Raw genomic sequence first — 19,450 nt, 5'->3', positions numbered from 1 at the left:
TATTATGGGAGGTTGAGTCAGAAGGATCACAAGTTCAAGTACATCCTGGGCAACTTATGTCTTTAGTGAGGCCCTATCTCAGAATAAAAATTAAAAAGTGACTGGGGTGTAGCTCAGTGTGAAAGCTCTGGGTTCAATCCCCAGTGTACTGCACAAGGGGGGCACTCTTGCAACTTAATCAAAATGACACACTATTTAACCTAATTACCTGCAAAATCACATCCAGCCATCAAGGATCCATATTCTGTAATAGAATTTCCTGCTATGGAAATACTCACCCACACACAGGATGTTGAAACAGAAGCCCTGGCTGACTGACTTATTCACCAGCTGGTCAGGCAAGCTGTCAAACCCTACATGTCCAGCCAGGGGGACAGTTCGGCAGCCTTCACCCTAAGTTGGGAAGGGAGGGAGGGAGAAAATGAAAATGTGCTTAAAAGCAATCTAGGTCTCAATTCTCCATCCAACCCCCACCCTCACCCAGGCCCAATCCGTCATCTCTTCCCTCAATTACTCCCTGCTTCAAAGCAAAATGGCCAGTCAGCTTGGAAGTCATGGGTTTGGGGCACAGACATCTTCCAGACTCTGAGAATGTCCCTGCAGTTCGACAGCAAACTACAGAGGAGGCATATCATGGATGGGAGGCTAGGATCAAGGGAGGAGATCATTCATACCCCACATTCCCAGACCTGGGTTAAATTTCAACTCGATTACTTATGAGCTAGGTAACTTCTCTGAGATTCCATGTCCTTCCATGTCTGTCATATAAGATAATATGACCTCCCACGTGACTGGGAGACTCAAATGTGCTATGCTATGTAATGAGCTTCATACATGCTTAGGTGTTGAGTAAATATTCCTAAAAAGCAATTAATCCTCTCTCTAGGACATTTTGGGGCTCTACAAAGACCACATAGCATAAAGGTTAAGAGGACAGGCTTTGAAATCCAACATGTCTTAGTTTGAGCCCAACCTCTGCCAACTTCTGGCTGTGTGACCTCTTACAACTTTTCAAAGTTTCTCCATCCTAAAAACAGGAACTAGTAGCTAGTGTGTAGATCATATAGGATAACATGCCTCGTACACTTACCATAGTGCCTAGCATGCAGCAAGCATTTCGATCAACAGTAGCTGTGACACTATCCTGAGCCCCATTATGCCATGTCACACTTGTGGTTCCGTGTGACTAAAGAGCGGCTCCCAGCTTCCCCTGGTTCCCTGAACTCCACAGGGGTCAGTCAAGCCACTCCCAGCCCTGGAAAGCAGAGGGCCTTTGCTTCGCCTACCAGACCCAAAGCTTTTTAGAGTTAATGGTTTTACAAAACAGGGAGAGCCTCAAACTAGTGCAGGCTTCCAAATAGCGAGGGGGGAAGGACAAAAAGGGCCGGCATGCACTCCAGAAATATGCCAACTGCCAACGGTCATGGCAGAAGGGAGGGGAAGAGGGGGGAGAAAGGAAGAGAAAGGGAGCTAAACATGGCTGAGCTCAATGAGAATGGTAGACTGTGGAAAGAGTCAGCATTTCTGTTGGGTGGGGCTGCACCATGCTTTCCACAACCAAAAAGATGCCAAGAGCAATCCAAAAGGGCATGGTTAGCTCCAGGAGGCCTTCGCCAGCATCCCAGGCTATGCCAGTAGGCAGCTCTGACGCTGGCTGGACCTGTTGGTACACTAGGTCCAGAGTAAGGGTTGGCACACTTTCACCACCACTGAAAGGGATGAGCCACGATGCTGGAGGAGCCTCTCATCCACCAACATCGTCAGACACTGCTCCCACACAGCCCCTTCACCTAGCTCGTGATCACATTCCCATCGGTGTCAGCAGATCCCCCAAGAGCTAGTGCTGGCGACTGCCATCTGGCAAGTTCATTACCTCACACATCCCACCCCACACACTCCCAGGGGAGCATTCCTGACAGACGATCATATGCCATGGTTCAGTCAGGCGGGCATGCTCTGAAGATAGCTGAATTTCATGAGGGACCCACTTCACTCAGGGCTTTGTTCTGTATTCATATCTTCCGTGTCCTCTTCCCTTTTTCCCCTTCTTCTTTATTTTTTTTTCCATTAAAGCAAACAGTAAGTTTCCCACTGTTGGTTCTTCTGCTCGGCCCTGTGGGGCGAAGGGACTTGGAGGCAATATGCTTTCCCCATGGAGCCTCCTACATAGCAGGCCTTGGAAATTGGGACAGACTCCGAGTTGGGGTTTCCTGAAACATATTTTATCACCTCTGGCTGCCTCTTTCTGTCTCCAAATTCAGTGCCATGAAACTTCAAGAGCTCCAAAGGTTCTGGCATAACGCCAAAAGGAGAGGAAAGGAATTCTCAAACTAAGATGGTGAAGGGCAGTGAGGAGAGCCCCCTACCTTGTTCTTAAAAATTTACTTCACTGTCAGCTTACCAAACACCTCTCATGGGCCCACCTTATCTCTTGCCCGGCACAGTGCTGTAAAGAGCCCTGAAAAGCAAAAGAAGTATGGGCCTTATTCCCTAGGCCAGCAGTGGTGAACCTTTTAGAGACTGAGTATCCAAACTGCAACCCCAAACCCACTTACTTACTGCAAAGTGCCAACACTGCAATTAAATCAAAATACTGAGGTTTTAGTTTAGAAAAAACAACTGTTGTCTGATGCATGGCTGCTGGGGTGACTTGGCTCATGTGCTGACAGAGAGGGCTCTGCATGCCCACTGCGGCACACGTGTCATAGGTTTGCCACCACTGACCTAGGAAATAGGGCTTGGGGGATTTGAGTGTTTTGAGCAGGGAGGGCTATGGCACAAACAGTGGACTTTACTGTTGTTGTTGTTTTGAGACAGGGTCTCATTAAGTAGCCCAGAAAGGTCTTGAACTTTTGATCCTCATGCCTCAGCCACTGAGATTGCAGGTGTGCACCACCACATCAGGCACAAATAGTGTTTTTGAAAGCTTGCTCCAGCTGCAGAGTGCTTGACTGATTGGAGGAACAAGAGACTAGGGGCAAGAAGACATATTAGGAGATGGCTCCAATACAGTTGAACTGGCAGAATGACACCCACACTGTGACGATATAGGCTGGCTAAAGTGAACTGACCTGATTTGGGACTCAAAAGGAAGGAACTGGGGTTTTGGGTGTAGCTCACTGGTACTGCATGTGCTTAGCATGCATGAGGCCCTTGGCTAGATCCTCAGCACTAAAAAAGAAAAAAAAGGGAACAAAATTGAGAGATGTCCTAACAAGGGATAAGACTTAATAAGTGACTGGCCAGAGGGAGTGAGAGAGCGACCAGACTGCAAGGTCTAAACCAGGGCCTGGACTGATGACACCATGGATAGAAAGCGGCCAGGAAAGACAGCTTCGTTAGTAGGGATGTCAAGGAGTCTGCTTTCAAACAAGCCATTACTAAAATCATTATGCTTATCAGGTTTTATGTTTTATAAAAGTAATCAATGTTCACTGTAGAAATTTTAGAACATAGAGAAATGATAAAGAAGAAAATAAAAATCACTCATAATATCATTCTCCAGAGATAATCATGTAATATTTATATGTATTTTGCTCCTATCTGTAACTTTTCTTTTCTGATACTCAGTAGCGAACCCAGGGCCTTTGCACTGAGCTACATCCCCAGCCCTTTTCTAATTTTTTCATTTTTAAGAAAAGGCCTCACTCAGTCATTAAATTTCCCGGATGGGACACAAACCTGCAATCTTCCTGCCTCAGCCTCTTAGGATGCTGGGGTTATAGGTGCATGCCACCATGCTCAGCTAAGTCTGTACCTTCTTTTAACAAAATAGGAATACTCTTATATATTCTTCTTTACAACCTGACTTAATAACCTCATAATATAGTATAGATGTTTTCTTGAGTAATGGAGTATACTTCTAAAGCTTTTGTGTGTGTGTGTGTGTGATACTTGGGATTGAACCCAGACCTATGCACTAAACGACATCCCCAACCCTTTTTAAAATTTGTATCTTTGAGAGGAGGTCTCACTAAGTTCCTAAGTTGCCTAGACTGAGCTCATAAAACATCGTTTTTAACGGCCATATAGCATTCCAGTACAGAAATCTGCCCTATTTTCCTAACCCATCTTCTATTATTGGACATTCAGTGTGTCTCCAAGTTATCAACATAACAAACAAAATTCTTTTTCTTACATATATCTCTTACATATTTCTTTGCATATATCTCTGATTATTTCTGAGAATTGAAGCCTAATGGACCAGAGGGTAGATACACTTTGAAGACTTTGATATACACTGACACATCATACAACAGACAATAGTGCAAATTCATGTTTCCACCACTAATATGTGAGAATGCCTATATCCCCATAAACACTGGCTTTCTAGCCATTATAAAGTAAATTGCTGAAAATGGCATGAGGTTGTTTAATTTGCATTTTATCAGTGAGGGTGAACATTTTTTTCATTGTTCAGCCATATATGTGTATTGTGTGTGTACATGTGAATTACCTAGTCATGTTGTCCATTTAAAAAATGGGTGTTTATCTTTCTCTTGGATTTGTAAAAATATTTTATCTTTTAAGAAAAATAAGATTGTTTTGATTTTATGGTGAGATCTCCAAGAGCAGAACTCCAAAAAGTAGTTAGCAATATGGTGATGTAGGCTGAGAGTGAATTCAGGACTGATATAAATTTAGGAGTGAGAGGTATGAAACTGGATGTAAGAGATAGTATAGAGAGAAAAGCGCTGAAGACTAAATATAGGAAACGTCCACAAGTAAGGAATGGGAATATAAAGAGGATTCTCCCAAGAGAAAATGATCAGAAAAGTAAGAGATGACCCAATACAATGGTTTTCTATCCCCAGAAGCCAAAGGGAAAGCCAAGAAGAAACAGCCATTGATTTGGATTTGGTGAAGGTCACTGGTAAATATCAGCATCCTTATTTCTTTTGTATCTTTTATCCAGTGTCCAATACACTTAAATTGACTTAAGAGCCCGGGGGTTAGGAAACAGGAGGCCTGGTTAATGAGTCTTTCTTACTATTCAAGATTTAAGCAGCAAAGCTGGGGATTTAGCTCAGTGGTGCTGCCACCTGCCTTGAAAGCACAAGGTCCTGAGTTCGATCCCTGGTGCCAAAAAAAAAAAAAAAAGACTTAAGCAGCACACATTTTGTCTCACTCTAGTTAAGAAAGCTTCAAAAATGTATTTGTAGCTGGGGATGGTGGCACACACCTGCACTCCAGCACTCAAGAGGCTGAGACAGCAAGATCACGAGTTGAAGCCAGTGTAGGCTACATAGCCAGTTTTAGGCCAGCCTGGATTACATAGCAAGACCCTGTCTCAAAAAAAATCAAGCAAAACCAAACCAAAAACATACTTACAGAGTTCCTGCTTTTAGATATCCTGTCTTAGTGAGCACTATGCACTCTTGCTTTGATTAATCTTATAAGCTGTCGAGGTCATCATTATGAATATCAGTCTGCACTGTTCAGACTTAAATATGTAGAGGTACAAAGGACAAGACATTGCACTGAATGTACAGTGACTCTCGGGCAGCCCCTGGAAGTTTCTTTCCTCCTCTGTCACTAAACCTCTGATAACTTATTTCTTTCCCCTACAGTGGGATTGTTACTGATTGAGGTCCTGATTACTTTGATTGTAGTTAACTAAATACTCCCTTGACTACAATGTACACAAGAGGAAATGGAACTGGGAATCTGGCCCAGGACATCGTGACACTAAAACCTCAAGCTGTCACCTTGAGTGGCAGGTAACGCTATTTCCAAGGCTTGACCTGTGATGTCAGAAAGGCCAGAGCCACCAAAATTATAAATTACACATCTCCCACTACTTGCAGTCTGCTCCTGGGATCTAATCTGCAAAGCTCACATATCCTGTACAAAAATATCGTTACAGTATTTTTTAAAAATCCTAAAAGTCCAATAACAAAAAATATATATATAACTAAATTATGGTACATGCATATTCTGGAACATTCTGCAGCCATTAAGAGGAATGTGGTAGCTCTGTATGTATTAATGTAAAGATCTCCAAGGCATATTATAAGGTAGAAAACAGAAAGTATAGAACAATAAGCACAGTATGAGCCCATATATGCACAAAAGCCTGTCTAAGTATACTGGGACACAAATATATGAGCATACACAGACAGAAGACTGGAGAGCCACCCCTCATGGAGTGGCTACCTCAGGGAAGGAGAATGGAAGTAGGGGCCAAGTCAGGGGGGTAGTCGGCGTGCTTTTGTAGTGTTTGATTCTTTTATAACATGAATGTATTCACCTATTACCTGCATAATTTTAAAACATTTGAATATAATAAAGAAGAGTTCTTGCTCCCCGGGTTTTGTAGCAGGGGTAATTGAGGATGCAGAGAATCTAAGAGCCAAAAGGAAGTCAAAATGAAAGAGTGCTCCTGAGAGTTAGGAGAGCCCCCTTTCGCCTCCCCAATTACATTTCCTGTTTTCTCCTCATCTGCAGTCACCTGCGGTTTTGAAATACGTTATACCACATTTCATATCACAGGCAGAAACACTGCTCTCGTTGTTCTCTTCTGCCTCCTCCCCTGAGGACACACCAATTTCGTTTTTTAATTGAATAGTCATAAGGTTCATATTATGAAGAACAAGTTATGGTGCCTCCAGCTACGCTTCTTTCTCCCATTGCTGTTATTCTGAAAATAAAGAGGCACAGAAGCACGCAAGTAGGCAACTGCTGTGCCCTGTTGCCCCTGCCCCTCTTAGAGCCGACATCTGTAGTAAAGTAAGCAAGCAGGCCCTGCAGCCTCTGGGAACTGAGGGTCTATCTGTGTCAATAGAGAATTTCCTGCCTCTGTTTAAAGCCAGGGTGGCTATGGTAGTAGCTGTCATCCTTGCAAAACGTTTGGAAACCATTACTGAAGGCTTGGCTTTCCCTCAAGTTTCTCCTCTGGCCTTCTGAAGCGGGATTCTCTTCAGTAGCCTCATCAATCACGCAGTAGTAAGCTTGATCTTCACACCTTCCCTTTCTCCATGGCCACCCCAGCCCTGAATACTGACCTCTGAGAGATCATGCAAATCTCCAAGATATTTGAAATTAATTCCTCAGATCACTGATGTATGATGGAACACTAAGTAGCTGATCAAAATGTTTTCTGAAAATATTTAAAGACGTGACGAAATGATCTCCAAATACTGTTAGGCAAAGCAAAGCAAAACAAAAACCTGCAGTATCATACCAGTGATGCGGGAATGTCTGAGGACAGTAGTTACTTTTAGGTAGAAAGCTTGTTATAAATGATGTTTTTCTATGTTTTCCAAATTTTCTACAATAGGCATGTTTTTATCTTATGATCTGGAAAAAAATGACCCATATTTTAGACATAATGTCTTGCTATACTGCCTGTGTTGCCCAGACTGCCCTCAAACCTGCAATTCTCATCCCTCCGCCTTTGGAGTAGCTAGGACTACAGGCATGTGCCACTGTGCCTGGCTTAAATGGTATTTTTAAAAAAGATTCTATGATGATATTTTCCTTGGCAGGAAAGTGACTCGGATATTTTAGGAAAATCTTCAGCTACAACCAAAAAGTGCTTTACACATACATAACCAGAAAATTTGGTTAAGAAGAGCTTTTAGCTTCTAGACAGCTTTATTGTACATAAAACATTTTACCAATGATACAATAAACTCTATTATTTTCCTTATTATAACTTAGTGTCACATATACAACATTATTACACAGTACAACTTATAAATATCCATGTAAACTAGAAATTTAGTCATATATCCTGAAATGTGTAGTAAAAAGTCCTGATAAAATGACCAGGTAGCTGATAGCCCCATCTGCTGCATTCAGTGTGGTCATAAGAACCACAAAAGTTTAAAAAAAAAAAAAGTAAAAATCTCCAATGCACCTTACATGTCAAACATCAGGATTTCCCTTGTGCTGAAGTAAGGCAAGATAAGAGGAAACAGAGTAGTTATAATGCCCTGTACTGGGAGAGGGAAATGTTGCAGCCATCCTGGGGAGAGATAAGGCCTGCAAAAGCTGGCAGTATCTCTACGGGGCCTCAGAAATGCCCTTCAGTGGAGAAGCAGCTTAGAGGACCCTGGGAAGGCACAGGGAGACCATTCCTACAGTACAGGGAGGAAGGCCCATTTTTGGCAGTCAATAGCTGAAACTGATTTAAATACACAAGATAAATTCCAGAGTGGCTTTTCATTCTATAAAAGGATTCACAGCAGGATTCCATTAAATAGCCAGCTCTCCTAGTGCATTCAAAGTGGGATTCAACAGACAAACATTCAGCTGGCATGAACCTCAGTAGGAAGATGACAGCTATATATACCTACACAGACAGACAATATCAGAAGGGTTATTTCTAGTTCACTTATGGAGACCCTGCTGAGCTAAAAGCATAGGCTCGCTTTCTCCACAACTCTCTCCCCACCCAGCTCAAGGAAGTAGTCAAAGCAGGGAAGGGGTGGAGTTCAATTCTGCCACCTCATTCGGAAGCAGAAACAGGCAAAGACCTAAAAGAAATTAGACTGGAGAACAAGGAAACACAAGAACCAAACGTTGTCAAAGTGGAACCGCCCTAAAAGATCACCTAATCCAACCCTCTCTTTTTACAAAGGGGAAATGGAGACTCAGAGAGAGGAAGTGACTAGCCCTGAGTGACAGAATGGTGTAGTGGCAGAGTGGTGCTAGGATCTATTCCCCTGAGAAGTAGACTGTCACTCTCAAATAGAAAAGCCGACTGAAGTGGCAGATGTATTTTTTTCTGCTGGTAAAATTCCAGGACACGTGACTTGTGGCTGGATGCTTGTTGAGTGGGAAAGGTCAAGGAACATGACCCAGAAGCCTATGGAATCACCAAGATGGCTCTGGTCAACAGAAGGAAACTGAGGCAGTCGATGACAAAGAGGGCCTGGCTCCTGCTCACCACGCTCTCCCCCAGTTCTCTTTTCCCTCTCTTCTGACTCCTACCTCTACTTCAGCCTGGCCAGTTGCCCAGCTCTACCCCAGAGCCCCAGGGCTAACAAGCCTAGTAACTCAACAAACCACTGTCTAAGTAAAATATCTCCACCTCAGGCGAGGGGTGATTGATGCTGAGCAGGGGTCAACTTTCCCACAAAAGCCAGACTGATTCCCTTCAAGTCAGGCTATTTTTGAGTTTTCTAGGTATGCTAGCTATTGTTACCTCCAATCTGTTTTTTCGAAAGAAAGAAAGAAATGAAAAGAAAAGAAGTTTACCCATAGGCCTCTGGGTGAATACCCAACTGCCCTCTGGGGAGCCTGAATTTGCCTCTGCCTCCATCTGGTCTCATTTAATAGGGATGTGAAAAAACCCAGTTCCTGCCTCAGCACCAGTGTTCAGAGCTGGGGGGCCCCTCCTGTGGAAGGAAACCAAACACCACCTCACACCTCATAAGGGCTGTGAAAGCAGAGTTCTGCTCCTGTTACCCCAGGGCCTACACTAGGGGTCAGAGAGGGTCCTAGCAGGGGAAACCCGAACCTTGAGGCCTGCCCCTGAGAAGGACTGCAAATCTTTTCTTGGTCAAAGGGATGACCCAACTGCAGGGCCAGCTGAGAGTGTCCTGCATAATTCAGCAGATGGCTGTTTCTAATGAGAAGACACTGGAGAAGAGGATAACAGTTTCCCACCCTCCTGAGCATGTGGCCTCCTTCCTCTGCGCAGGCAGCTGAGAAACCTACGATTTCAAATCCGGGCAGCAGAAGCCTCCTCCTGCCAAACCGAGGAGGAAGGGTCTGTGTTTCTAATTTATTCTGCCCCCTCTCCAGTTGTTACTTAAAATAATCCGTCATTACATGGCTGGTGGCTCCAAGATTTTTATTTAAAGCAGTATGAAGAGAAAAAAAAAGAAAGCCCACACAACCTGTGACTGTGCTATCTTGAATTTAAACTGAGAATCTTTTTAACATTAGAGAGTCTCAAAAGTAACCAAGTATACTCTTCTCCGACCCTGGTGAAGATGCTAGAGGATGCAGGGAGAAGAAAGAAAAGAGGCAAAATTTTGATTTCTTAGAATGATTTTGAAAGGGCCAACATTTTTAAAAAGGAAATCTGTGTCATCTGGTAGGTATTCCATTGTTTCATCCATTGACCAGCAATAACACTCGGGGTTACACCGCTTGGTCTCCTGCACACATAAAATGAAGAGAACAATACATGTCCATGCCCAGGCATGGCTGTGCACACCTGTAATCCCAGCACTCAGAAGAGCCAGAAGAATGGCAAATACAAACCCAGCCTGGGCAACTTTGTGAAACGTGTCTCAAAAAAACAAGCAAAAGCAAAACCTTGTCCAAGAAGTTATTGAGAAAAATGAAATCATATAGTATTTTAAGACAGTGAAGAGAAACATGTTACATATATCCATGTTCCCCTGCCTTTCTTTTCTTTCCCTCTTTCTTTCCATCTATCTTGAAAGTGACTGTAGCATACATGCAACTAAAAGTACTTCCCAATTGTTCATGCTAACATTAAACCATGGCTCTGATAATCTAGAAACCCAGGCAAGTTCAGAAATCAGTCCTATTTTGTTTTGGAATACCTTTTTCCAGAGGATTCATCTTCCTAATAGTTTTGCACAGGCAACTACAATGGGTTTGTTTCCTTATAGCACACAAAGGGAAGGGGCATGCTGGGTAACAAAGCCAGCAGTTAATAGAAAATTTAAAACAGAGACTCCACAAAGTAAATGCTATACATATGACTGCAGATTGAAATCTCATTTTACTACACAGACAAATCACTCTGCTGTGATGCAGCTTTGTAATAAGCACACCGCTAACACATTTCCAGGATTTAGAATGTGAACAGGAAAGAGGGCTTATTCCTGCCTCTCATCTGGAAGCTCCAAGAGGACAGAGTTCCTGCATGCCCTAGCCACCTTTATATCCCCAGAACCTGGTACAGGGCCTTCCAGAGTCTGCCCCCAACAAATAAATGTTGAAGGAATGAATAAAAATAATAATAGTAGGGGAATTAATAAATGAAATGTTCCCAGCCAGGGAGCAGAAGCGACATCTCATCCATCTTCACACCTACCCATTTCCTATTTGAAGCCCTCAGGAAGCCTTTTCTGTCACCTACCGCCTCCATCCACAGCTGGATTAGGTCCCCTTGTCATGAATTTTCATGGCAGGCAGGAGCTCTGTGTGCCGCACACATGAGGATTTGTGTCTACTTCCGGCACTAGATCGCACACTCCTTGAGGGAAGGGGCCGTGTGAATTGGAGGGGCACTGTAAAGCTCCTCCAACTCTTTATTTTGAAAAATCTCAAACACAGAATAGTTGGAAGATAGTACCATGAGTGTTCAGATGCCCTTGACTCAGAGTCAATAATTTTTATTATCTGGAGCCCCGTAAATTTTCTTCAGTGCTATGTCCCCAGGAGAGCTATGGGTAATATTGGGGTTTTGTTTTCCTTGCCTGGAATACAATGTTACCTTTACTGAGTAGGGTTAGCCTAGGCAGGGCACTTCAAGGGGAAACAAAGGCTAACTACCACTTGCTAAGAAGAAGAGAGTGCAGCAGCAATCTTCTTCTCAAGGGCATGCAATTGCTCTGAGATAGATGCCCCAGGCCAAGCCCAGCTAATTTTGTAGGGCAAAGTTAGCCCCTGCAAGTTTTTTCATTAGGGAGAATGATCATTACCTGGATATCCACTGGAGAAACCAAAACTTTGTGGGACTGGATCAAGCTAGAATCAACCAGACTGTTCTTTCTGGGGGCCAGCACTTGCAGTATGGACCCCAAAACACAATAGTGAAAGAAACAGCCCAGTGTAAAACATAGTAGATATGGCTTTTAGAGCCTGCCCTGTGCCTTGCAAGGTTACCTGGGATAAGTCATATAACCTCTCAGACTATATATTAATAGCAGCCCAACCCACCTTAGAGGCAGTAATCAGGTGGTAGGATACCCTAATGATCTCCAGTAGTTCTCTAATTATCTTACAGTGCCTGCAATATGTCTCTCCAACTAGACTGGAAGCTTAAAAACCATGACCTAGGTCCACTATTTTTTTGTATAGTTGATGTTATGGCTTGTATCTAGATGTCCCCCAAAGCCTCATGCAGTCATAGATGGGGCTTTTTGGAGGCGGCTGGATCTAGAGTATGTGATCCTAGGATTGATTCATGGTGTAATGCTAGGATTAAGGGTGCCCTGCCATGGGTGTGAGTGCTACTTGCCCTAAGGGTAGGTAGCCTGGATAAAATATAAGGGACAGAAAGAGAACTACTGTTGTCACTTGCTGCTTGCAACTTTACTGCCTTCCTGCCTTCTGCTTGCCATGAACTGTTTCTCCTCTGATACCCATCTGCCAAGACACCCTGTCTTGGAGCCAGCTGATTATGGACTGAAACTTCTACAAACCATAAGCTACAATAAACCTTTCCTCCTTTAACTTTGGGTATCAGGCATTTTGTCTCAGCAACAAGAAAAAGTAAGTCCACAAGGGCTAGCTATAGTGTTGGACATATCTGTCAAACAAATACCTATGGACACAGTGATAAAATAGGACTGTCATACAGAATCCTTTGTGGTGTTCAGTCAAATGGGATGGAATTGAATTATGCACACAAGAATTGAACTTAGTTGCATTCGTCCCCAAATATAGGCCCTACCTAACGCCTCTCAGGCTTGTTTAACCATGAAGGATATTTAACCACAGTGACTCTTAACCGCCTCTGACACACATGCACACACACACACATCCCAGGGTGCTACTTGCATGCCACCATGTTTCGGAGATTATTAAAAAAGAATTCCTAAACTAGCCATACTTAGGCTTATTCATGAGTCTCTTCCCAAACCCTAGATGTATGTTCCTTGGAAGAATCAGCAGCAAGGTCTCTGGAGTCAATTCTATCGTCCTCTAGTAAATTACAACTTCTTGCAGACACAAAAGAGAACAGAGAGACAAATGACACATAAATAAGAGCTTCACTGGCTTGGGGGAGGGAGGCATGGAGAGTGACGTCAGTTTTCCCAGAAACCCATTTATCACGATAACAAGGTCTCAAGTGCTTGGGCTGCTCTTTCAGCTTCGGAATCTGGCATACAATTATGTTCTTCAGTGTACAGTATGGCAAGGCCAGCCAGAGCCTACTGGAGCCATGCAAAGCAAACCAAGAGGCCCTAAACTACCCCCAGCCCCATCTTCAGAACAAAAGGGATCTTTGGATTGTCAAAATTGTGCTTAAGGGGAAACAACCTTCTGGAATGTTCCCCTTGGCAACATCGGTCCTGCAATCCTAATCTAGGCAATGGAGACTGGTGATACTGTATGGACAGGTCGATGCAAATTCATTATCTGATGAAAAAAATCATTAGTGTCATTTTTGGTCACTACAGAGAGCAAGGTTAATCCAGGAGACTATCTCCTCCACTTATGCTATGCCCTCTCTAAAATGCAGGTAACAAGGAACAGAAGCATTCTGGGAAGCCCTCAAAACACCACAGTGCCAATCTTAGGGGTGAAGAGAATTCTCTCATATTCCATCATCACAGGGTACTGGCTCCTATCTACCACTCGTCCTTCCACACTGCAGAAAGGGCTCTGTGCTGGGGTGTGCAGGCGCTGGGGAAGGTTCCAAAGAAATGATCCTGACCTTCCAGACTGGGGCAGGAGATGAAATAAACTCCCCTATCCTACAGAGAAAATACTGTCAGACTCTAGATTCAGATCTTGAAAACTAATCAATTTCAATTAAACCAAATACCACAGGCTGTTTTGTTGTTGTTGTTGTTGTTTGGGTGTTTTTTTCTTTTTTTGCATGGGAACTGCACTGCATGAACTATTTCTCTAAATAAATAAGCTACAAGGTTTAACATTATTTTTGTGGTTCACAGATTTTCACAAAGCAGTATTTGGTGTCACAGGATTTAACCGACCTCTACCTCACTCTTTTGTTTCAACTTAGGGTGCCTGTAGACTTCTTAAAATCTCAGATGCCCATGGATGAATAGAAAAGCTAGATTGTTCCTCAAATGGAATCATCTCTCTTTGCAACCAAACTTCTGGTCTGAGAAAACAAACATGGAGCCTCAGGTCACTTCGATATAATTTGTCTTCACACGCCAGGCTGGAAAATTTAGTTTTTTTAAATGAATTTTTTTTTTCCAGAGTTGGTCGCCAACAAAACGAGACGACACTGCTTTTGCAAGTCTCACTTTTATTTTCCCGAGTCCTCATAGAAAGAAGCCAGCTCCACAGGTTTTGGCAGACAAGCCCACTTACACTGAACACATACTTGAGACAGTCCCCCAGAGGCCCGCTCAGAAACGCAGCCACCTACAGACCAGCGAACTGCATCCCACACAGACGCACAAATGGGACCCAGAGGCACACAACACAAGCAGACACAGAGGCATTCACATGCGCCCATGCACACCACAGAGGTGACACACTCTCATCTAGGGTCACAGACAGAACCTGGGCGCCACTGCCGCCCGCCAAGGGAAGGCACGACGGCGCACGCGTGCACATATACGCGCGCACACACTGATAGACACACAGACGCAGTCACATATGTAATGCATATGGAGAAACCCTACTCCAGCCAGTCGTCTCCCCGCCCCCCTCACACTCTCTACCTTCAGCCCCAGGCTAAGCCTAGCCCTGTGTCCCTCTTCCCCAGAAAGCCCGAGTCCCAGCCAGCAGCTGTTCGCAGGGGCGCGGCAAGGCAAAGGGGCCAGGGACCCGGGGGTGGGGGTGGGGGGCTCTGCGGCTTGCGCGGCCATTCATTCGGCAACGCCCCAGCGGCGGGGCCGCAGCTGCAGCGAGGGAGGCGGTGGCGCTTGCTGCAGCTCTCCCGCTAAGCAAGTTGAGTTGCCCGCAGGCAGGCTTCGCCAGACCCCCTGCCCGCCCGCCTGCCCGCCAATACCGTTCTCCACGGTAGGCTGGGGGACCCAGCCGCTGACCCCGAGAGCAAAAGTCTCGCTATGCCTAGGCTCCTGGGTGCTGCCCATTGCCCTCCTCACGGGTGCTGTGACCGCGGCCAAGTCTCCTCGATACTCCCCGGCCCCTGGCCCAAGCGTTAGTATCCAAGCCCGGCACTCACCACCTGGCGAGCTATATCAGTCGCTGCCATCGCTCCTGCGTCCTCCAGGGCTGCCAAGGGTGCCGCCGCAATGGGAGCTACTGCACAGGAAACAGAGGAGCTCCTCGACAAAGAGAAAGTGTTACACTTCGGGCGCGACCAAGTCCGGTGGGGGGAGGTGCAAGGGAGGAGCCCCCTAGCCGCTGCTCCAACCCCAACTTCCCCTCTATCGCCCACCCCCTGGGAAGTAGGGTATGGGGAGGGGGCGGATTTAACGCGCTGCCTCCCCCTTACAGCGAACCCAGTTCCAATTCTCCTTTCAACCCCAGCCGTAGGCTTCTAAGAAGGGGGGCGGGGGCTCCCCTCGGTGACCACGTCCTCTGCCCCCCCCCCGCCACTGGGCTCCGTGGTATGGCCCGACCTCTGCTGAATTGTCACACCCCCCTGCTCTCCCTCACGTCCCCGAGTCCCCAGACCCGAGGCTGGAAGGGAGCCCCCGCCCCTCCCCCCTCCCGCCCCAGCTCCGTGGCTGAGCGCTGCAGTCCTCCTCTCCCTCTGCCTGGATCCCGGACCCCTCTTGCTCTCCACCGAGATCCCAGGGTGCTTGGATGCGAGCGCCGGTGGCCAGCTGGAGTCTCAAAGCTCCACTGTCGCCTACCCCACTCTTTGGCCGGGAGTGCTACTGAGGCTGAAGGGGTGGTGGGTGGCTGGGGGGTGGTAGAGGGGCTGCGGCACCTGCAGCTCCACATTGGAGGTTAAAAAGGGACGGTTAGAGGAAGCTGCGCTGCGGCCCCGCTAGTGAGCTGTGACTTGTGGAGCCTGAGGCCAGGGGTCCTGAGATGCCCCTGCTGCCCTGGGGTTCCCAAGCTTCGGATACTGTAATTTCGTAAAACCGAGCTCGCCACCTTTGGGTACTTAATACAACGGACCTCACGCTTCCTCTCTTCAACCCAGCTGTAGATGATCGGCGTGAGCACAGGCTCAGACTAACCCACTCTTCTAGCGTCGGGGCCAGTCTCCGGAGAGACCGAAGGTCCCCAGTTCTGTGGCTCTGTGGGTCGGGATGGAGAGACAGGTGAGGGGGAGCGGCCGCCAGTGTGATTCTCTCTATCTCTGCCTCTCTCATTCTCCTTTAATCCTAATTCCACCCGGGACAACGTAGCCGGCATTTTCGCAGAATGTAGAGCCCCCAAGGCTAGGACTTTGAGCGCCTGTCTCCTTTGCTCCTGCACTTCTCCACCTCTCCAGCCCTAGTGACCTCCCCTTTCCCGTGGGACTGGCCCCTTGCTAGCTCCCTGAAACAGGCGAGCAAAGCAAACTTGGCTTGCTGGAGCCCCAAGCGAGCAGGACATTGCACTCCCAAAAAAGGTTGATCCTTGGTCTCAGAGAGGGATCGGGAATGGGGGGGGGGGCTGGGAGGGTGCCCCGCAGATGCCCAGGGCGGAAGCTGCTGAGGGGGAGGCAGGAGAGAGGAGAAGGAACTGGGGAGAGAGGAAAAAAGAGGGGAGGCAAGGAAACTGAGTGGCCACGAAGGAACTTCCCTGGCACCAGATTCCACAGACAACGCTTCTCCCTCACTCAGGGAGCTCTTTATGTTCCTTGTGCACCTTGACAACAAGGACTCCCCAAAACGTGTCCCCAGTGCCCCGGTGCGGAGCCTTGTATTCAGGAAGTGCTCCGTTAAGAGTTTCCTGGACGGGAGAGAGACGGTTTGGGGGAGGGGACAAAAGAAAGAAGAGATACCAGGAGAGGGTAGTTGTAGGCACTGTCTGTCAGGAAGAGCCAAGTATTCCAGTTGGTGTGCACTGGGCCTCATCATTGCTCTGGAGACCCAAGAATGGCCTAAAGAGAAGAGCCTGGCACAAGCAGGGACCAGTATAGGGGAGTTTGGTGGGACAGATGGCACAGGCCCACAGGACAGATGGTGGTGGCAAAGAAGAGGGGCAGATGGAGTCTCTGAGACCCTCTGGAGTGCTGAGACACAGCCTGGGGGAGGGATTGGACCCTGGACTGCAATGGCAGTGACACTTGGGACCAGGGCTAAGTTTGAGGAACTGCAGTGAGGCAGTGAACCGATGGGGGCAGGGAGTCAGAGGTGACTGGCTGCTTCCCCCATGAGTGTCTGGTAGGGAAAGGTGTCTTCCCCAGCCAAGGCTGGGGCTGGGAGGATGGGATGGAGCCCCAGGCCACTGGCTCGGAGCTCTGACTGGTGCAAGGGGTTTGGGCAGGGGCAAAATTAGAGCTGCTAACTGGAGAGGTGGCAGGTGGTAGTCCAAGGCTGCTGGGCTCCCCAGGAATCCTACCTGCCTTCCCCACCCCCTCACCAGTTAGAGTTTCCTGCTTACCGAAGTCCCTTACATTTTCTCCTAGCACTGGAGCACCTTAGCTGGGAATCCTTGGTGCCCTAACCTCTTGTCCCACACTCCTGCCTGTCCCTGGAGACAATCAGAACCTTTCGGAGGGCCCTTCCTCAAAAGTGTAGGACCAGGTGTAGAATTCAAGCCTCCCACAACTCTTTGTCTCCTCCAAGCCCTGCCATCTGGCCCTGCAAGCCCCTCCTGGGGCCTGGGCCTCCTGGTTTCCATGCAACACGGTGTGTGTTGGTGTTGATACATAAGTAGGTGTGCATTTGTACATGTCAGTGTGTTTATCTGTGTCAATGTGTGTCTTGGCTTATTCACCTGGCTTGTTCATTTGTGTGTATTTGCTGATGTGGGTCTGTGGCGTATAAGGACAGATGTGGGCATACACCATTGTGTGCTTGTTGATGTGTTTCAGTGATGTGTTGGTGTATATATAAAGGTTTTTGTGACCATAGTGTGTGCTGGCTGGTGTATCAGTGTGTGTGTGTGTGTGTGTATATGTACGTCCATGTCAAAATGTAGAGAGGTTTTAGTTCACTGTATTCTGGATTTTACATACCTTACCTCAGCCAAGGAAGTGGACCAATGATTGAAGGATGTGAATTATAAAGTTCATTTCAACAAAGAAGTTTGGAAACTTCTCAGGTCCATGCCTCCCAGGTCACCTCCACAGGTGCAGGGGAAATAGAAGGGCTCAGGTGGCAAGAACTCTCATCTGTAATGAGTTGGTGGGTTTTCTTCCTTGACTATCTGTCCACACTAATGAATGAAGTGATAAGATCACTTTTATGAAAAGGTATTTTGGGACTCTCCGCACTGCCCTGAACAAACATGCATATTTAATGCGTCCTTGTGAGGTCCCTTAGGCCCAGCACAGTGCCCAGCAGGTGCTCAATCAATTTTTGTTGAGTGAAGTAATGTATGGAAGCATGTAAATGGGTCATTTTCAGCATTTCCATCGTGCTTAAGGAAGCTGGAGCAAGCCACAACTTCCCTGGGGCCAGCAGGTGACTGTCATTAGCATGCTAATGTTGTTTGTGGAGCCAGACTCCCCCGCCTGGGAGAGGAAGTGGCTGTCCTGGCTAGATTACAGTGAGCCCTGCTGGGAGCCAAACTTTAGAAAGGTCACTCTCACTGCTGAAGCAGGCCCGGGCACTAACACCAGATAAGATGAGGTGGGGGATAAAATGGAGCTAAGGGCTTAGAAAAAGACTTTGTCCTAAAACCATGGCTTCACAAAAGGAGAAAGAAAGGGACAGTAGAGTTGGTCTCAAGTGGAAAAACCCAGAGAACAATCTGAAAAGCAAGATCAGCAAGTTGGAGGAAGAAGATAAGGCAAGGCAGAAAGAAAATGATGTGGGGTTAACCAAATCCAGACAGCAACAGTTGAGTCAGAAACTCAGTGAAGGGGCAGAGTAAAGATGAACTAAAGATTACTTTGTGCTTTGTCACCTGCTGCCCCCTGCCTTACGTTAATTTCAGCGGTTCTCAAAATGTGGTCTTTGTCCAGCTGCATCAGCTTCATCTGGGAAGTTTAAAAAATGCAAATTATTAGCCTCTCCCTCCTCCAGATCTACTGAATCACAGTCTCTTGGGCAGGGACCCAGCAATGTGTGTTTTATCAAGTCCATCAAGGGATTCTAATTTACCCTAAAGCTTGCCAATCTCTGGTTTATCTGAAAATCTAGCCCTGGAAAGACAGGACTCAGGACTGGAAAGGATGGTAGGGTATGGAGGGAAGAATCTGAAGCCTGGGCCACTGCCAATAGTAGCAGATCCTGATGAACTTGGAGAATGGGCAGCAGGAGGGTATGGAGTGCTTAGGGTTAGGGAAGGGGTGCTTATAAAATAGTACATAATGAGAGAGTACATAATTGAGACCATAATGTTAAATAAAATAAATCAGTCACACAAGCTTAAGTATCACATGGTTTCTCCTATATGAGAAGCCCTGAGTAAAAATAAAAAGCAAAATACAAAATAGTTAATAGGAAGTAGGGAGACAGATGGTTCTCAAAGGGGAAGGGGATCAAGAGATGGAGAGAGGGTAGGAGGGAAGGAA

At 46.5% G+C, this 19,450-nt stretch overlaps 1 protein-coding gene across 4 annotated transcripts in view; it reads right to left on the bottom strand.

Annotated features, from left to right (window-relative positions):
• Septin6 (septin 6) overlaps positions 1-15,525 on the bottom strand; it is a 67,006-nt gene extending 51,481 nt beyond the window's left edge. For 2 of the 4 annotated variants that reach the window (XM_004872166.4, XM_004872165.4), the window contains exons 1-2: positions 15,047-15,329; positions 279-393 (exon numbers count right to left, since the gene is read on the bottom strand). In XM_004872166.4, coding sequence (XP_004872223.1) covers positions 279-393; positions 15,047-15,076 — 145 coding nt within the window. In that variant the 5' untranslated portion in view covers positions 15,077-15,329. Of the gene's footprint in view, positions 1-278; positions 394-15,046 lie in introns of all 4 variants that reach the window. The other 2 variants (XM_004872164.4, XM_004872163.4) reach the window with 2 other exon arrangements.
• Between the last annotated feature and the right edge of the window lie 3,925 nt (positions 15,526-19,450).

Source organism: Heterocephalus glaber, unplaced genomic scaffold, assembly GCF_053883595.1.
Source record: "Heterocephalus glaber isolate CG9 unplaced genomic scaffold, H.glaber_assembly_v1.0 deba00001730, whole genome shotgun sequence".
In the NCBI taxonomy this organism is placed as follows: Eukaryota; Metazoa; Chordata; class Mammalia; order Rodentia; family Bathyergidae; genus Heterocephalus; species Heterocephalus glaber.
This window is presented reverse-complemented; position numbering and strand designations above follow the sequence as displayed.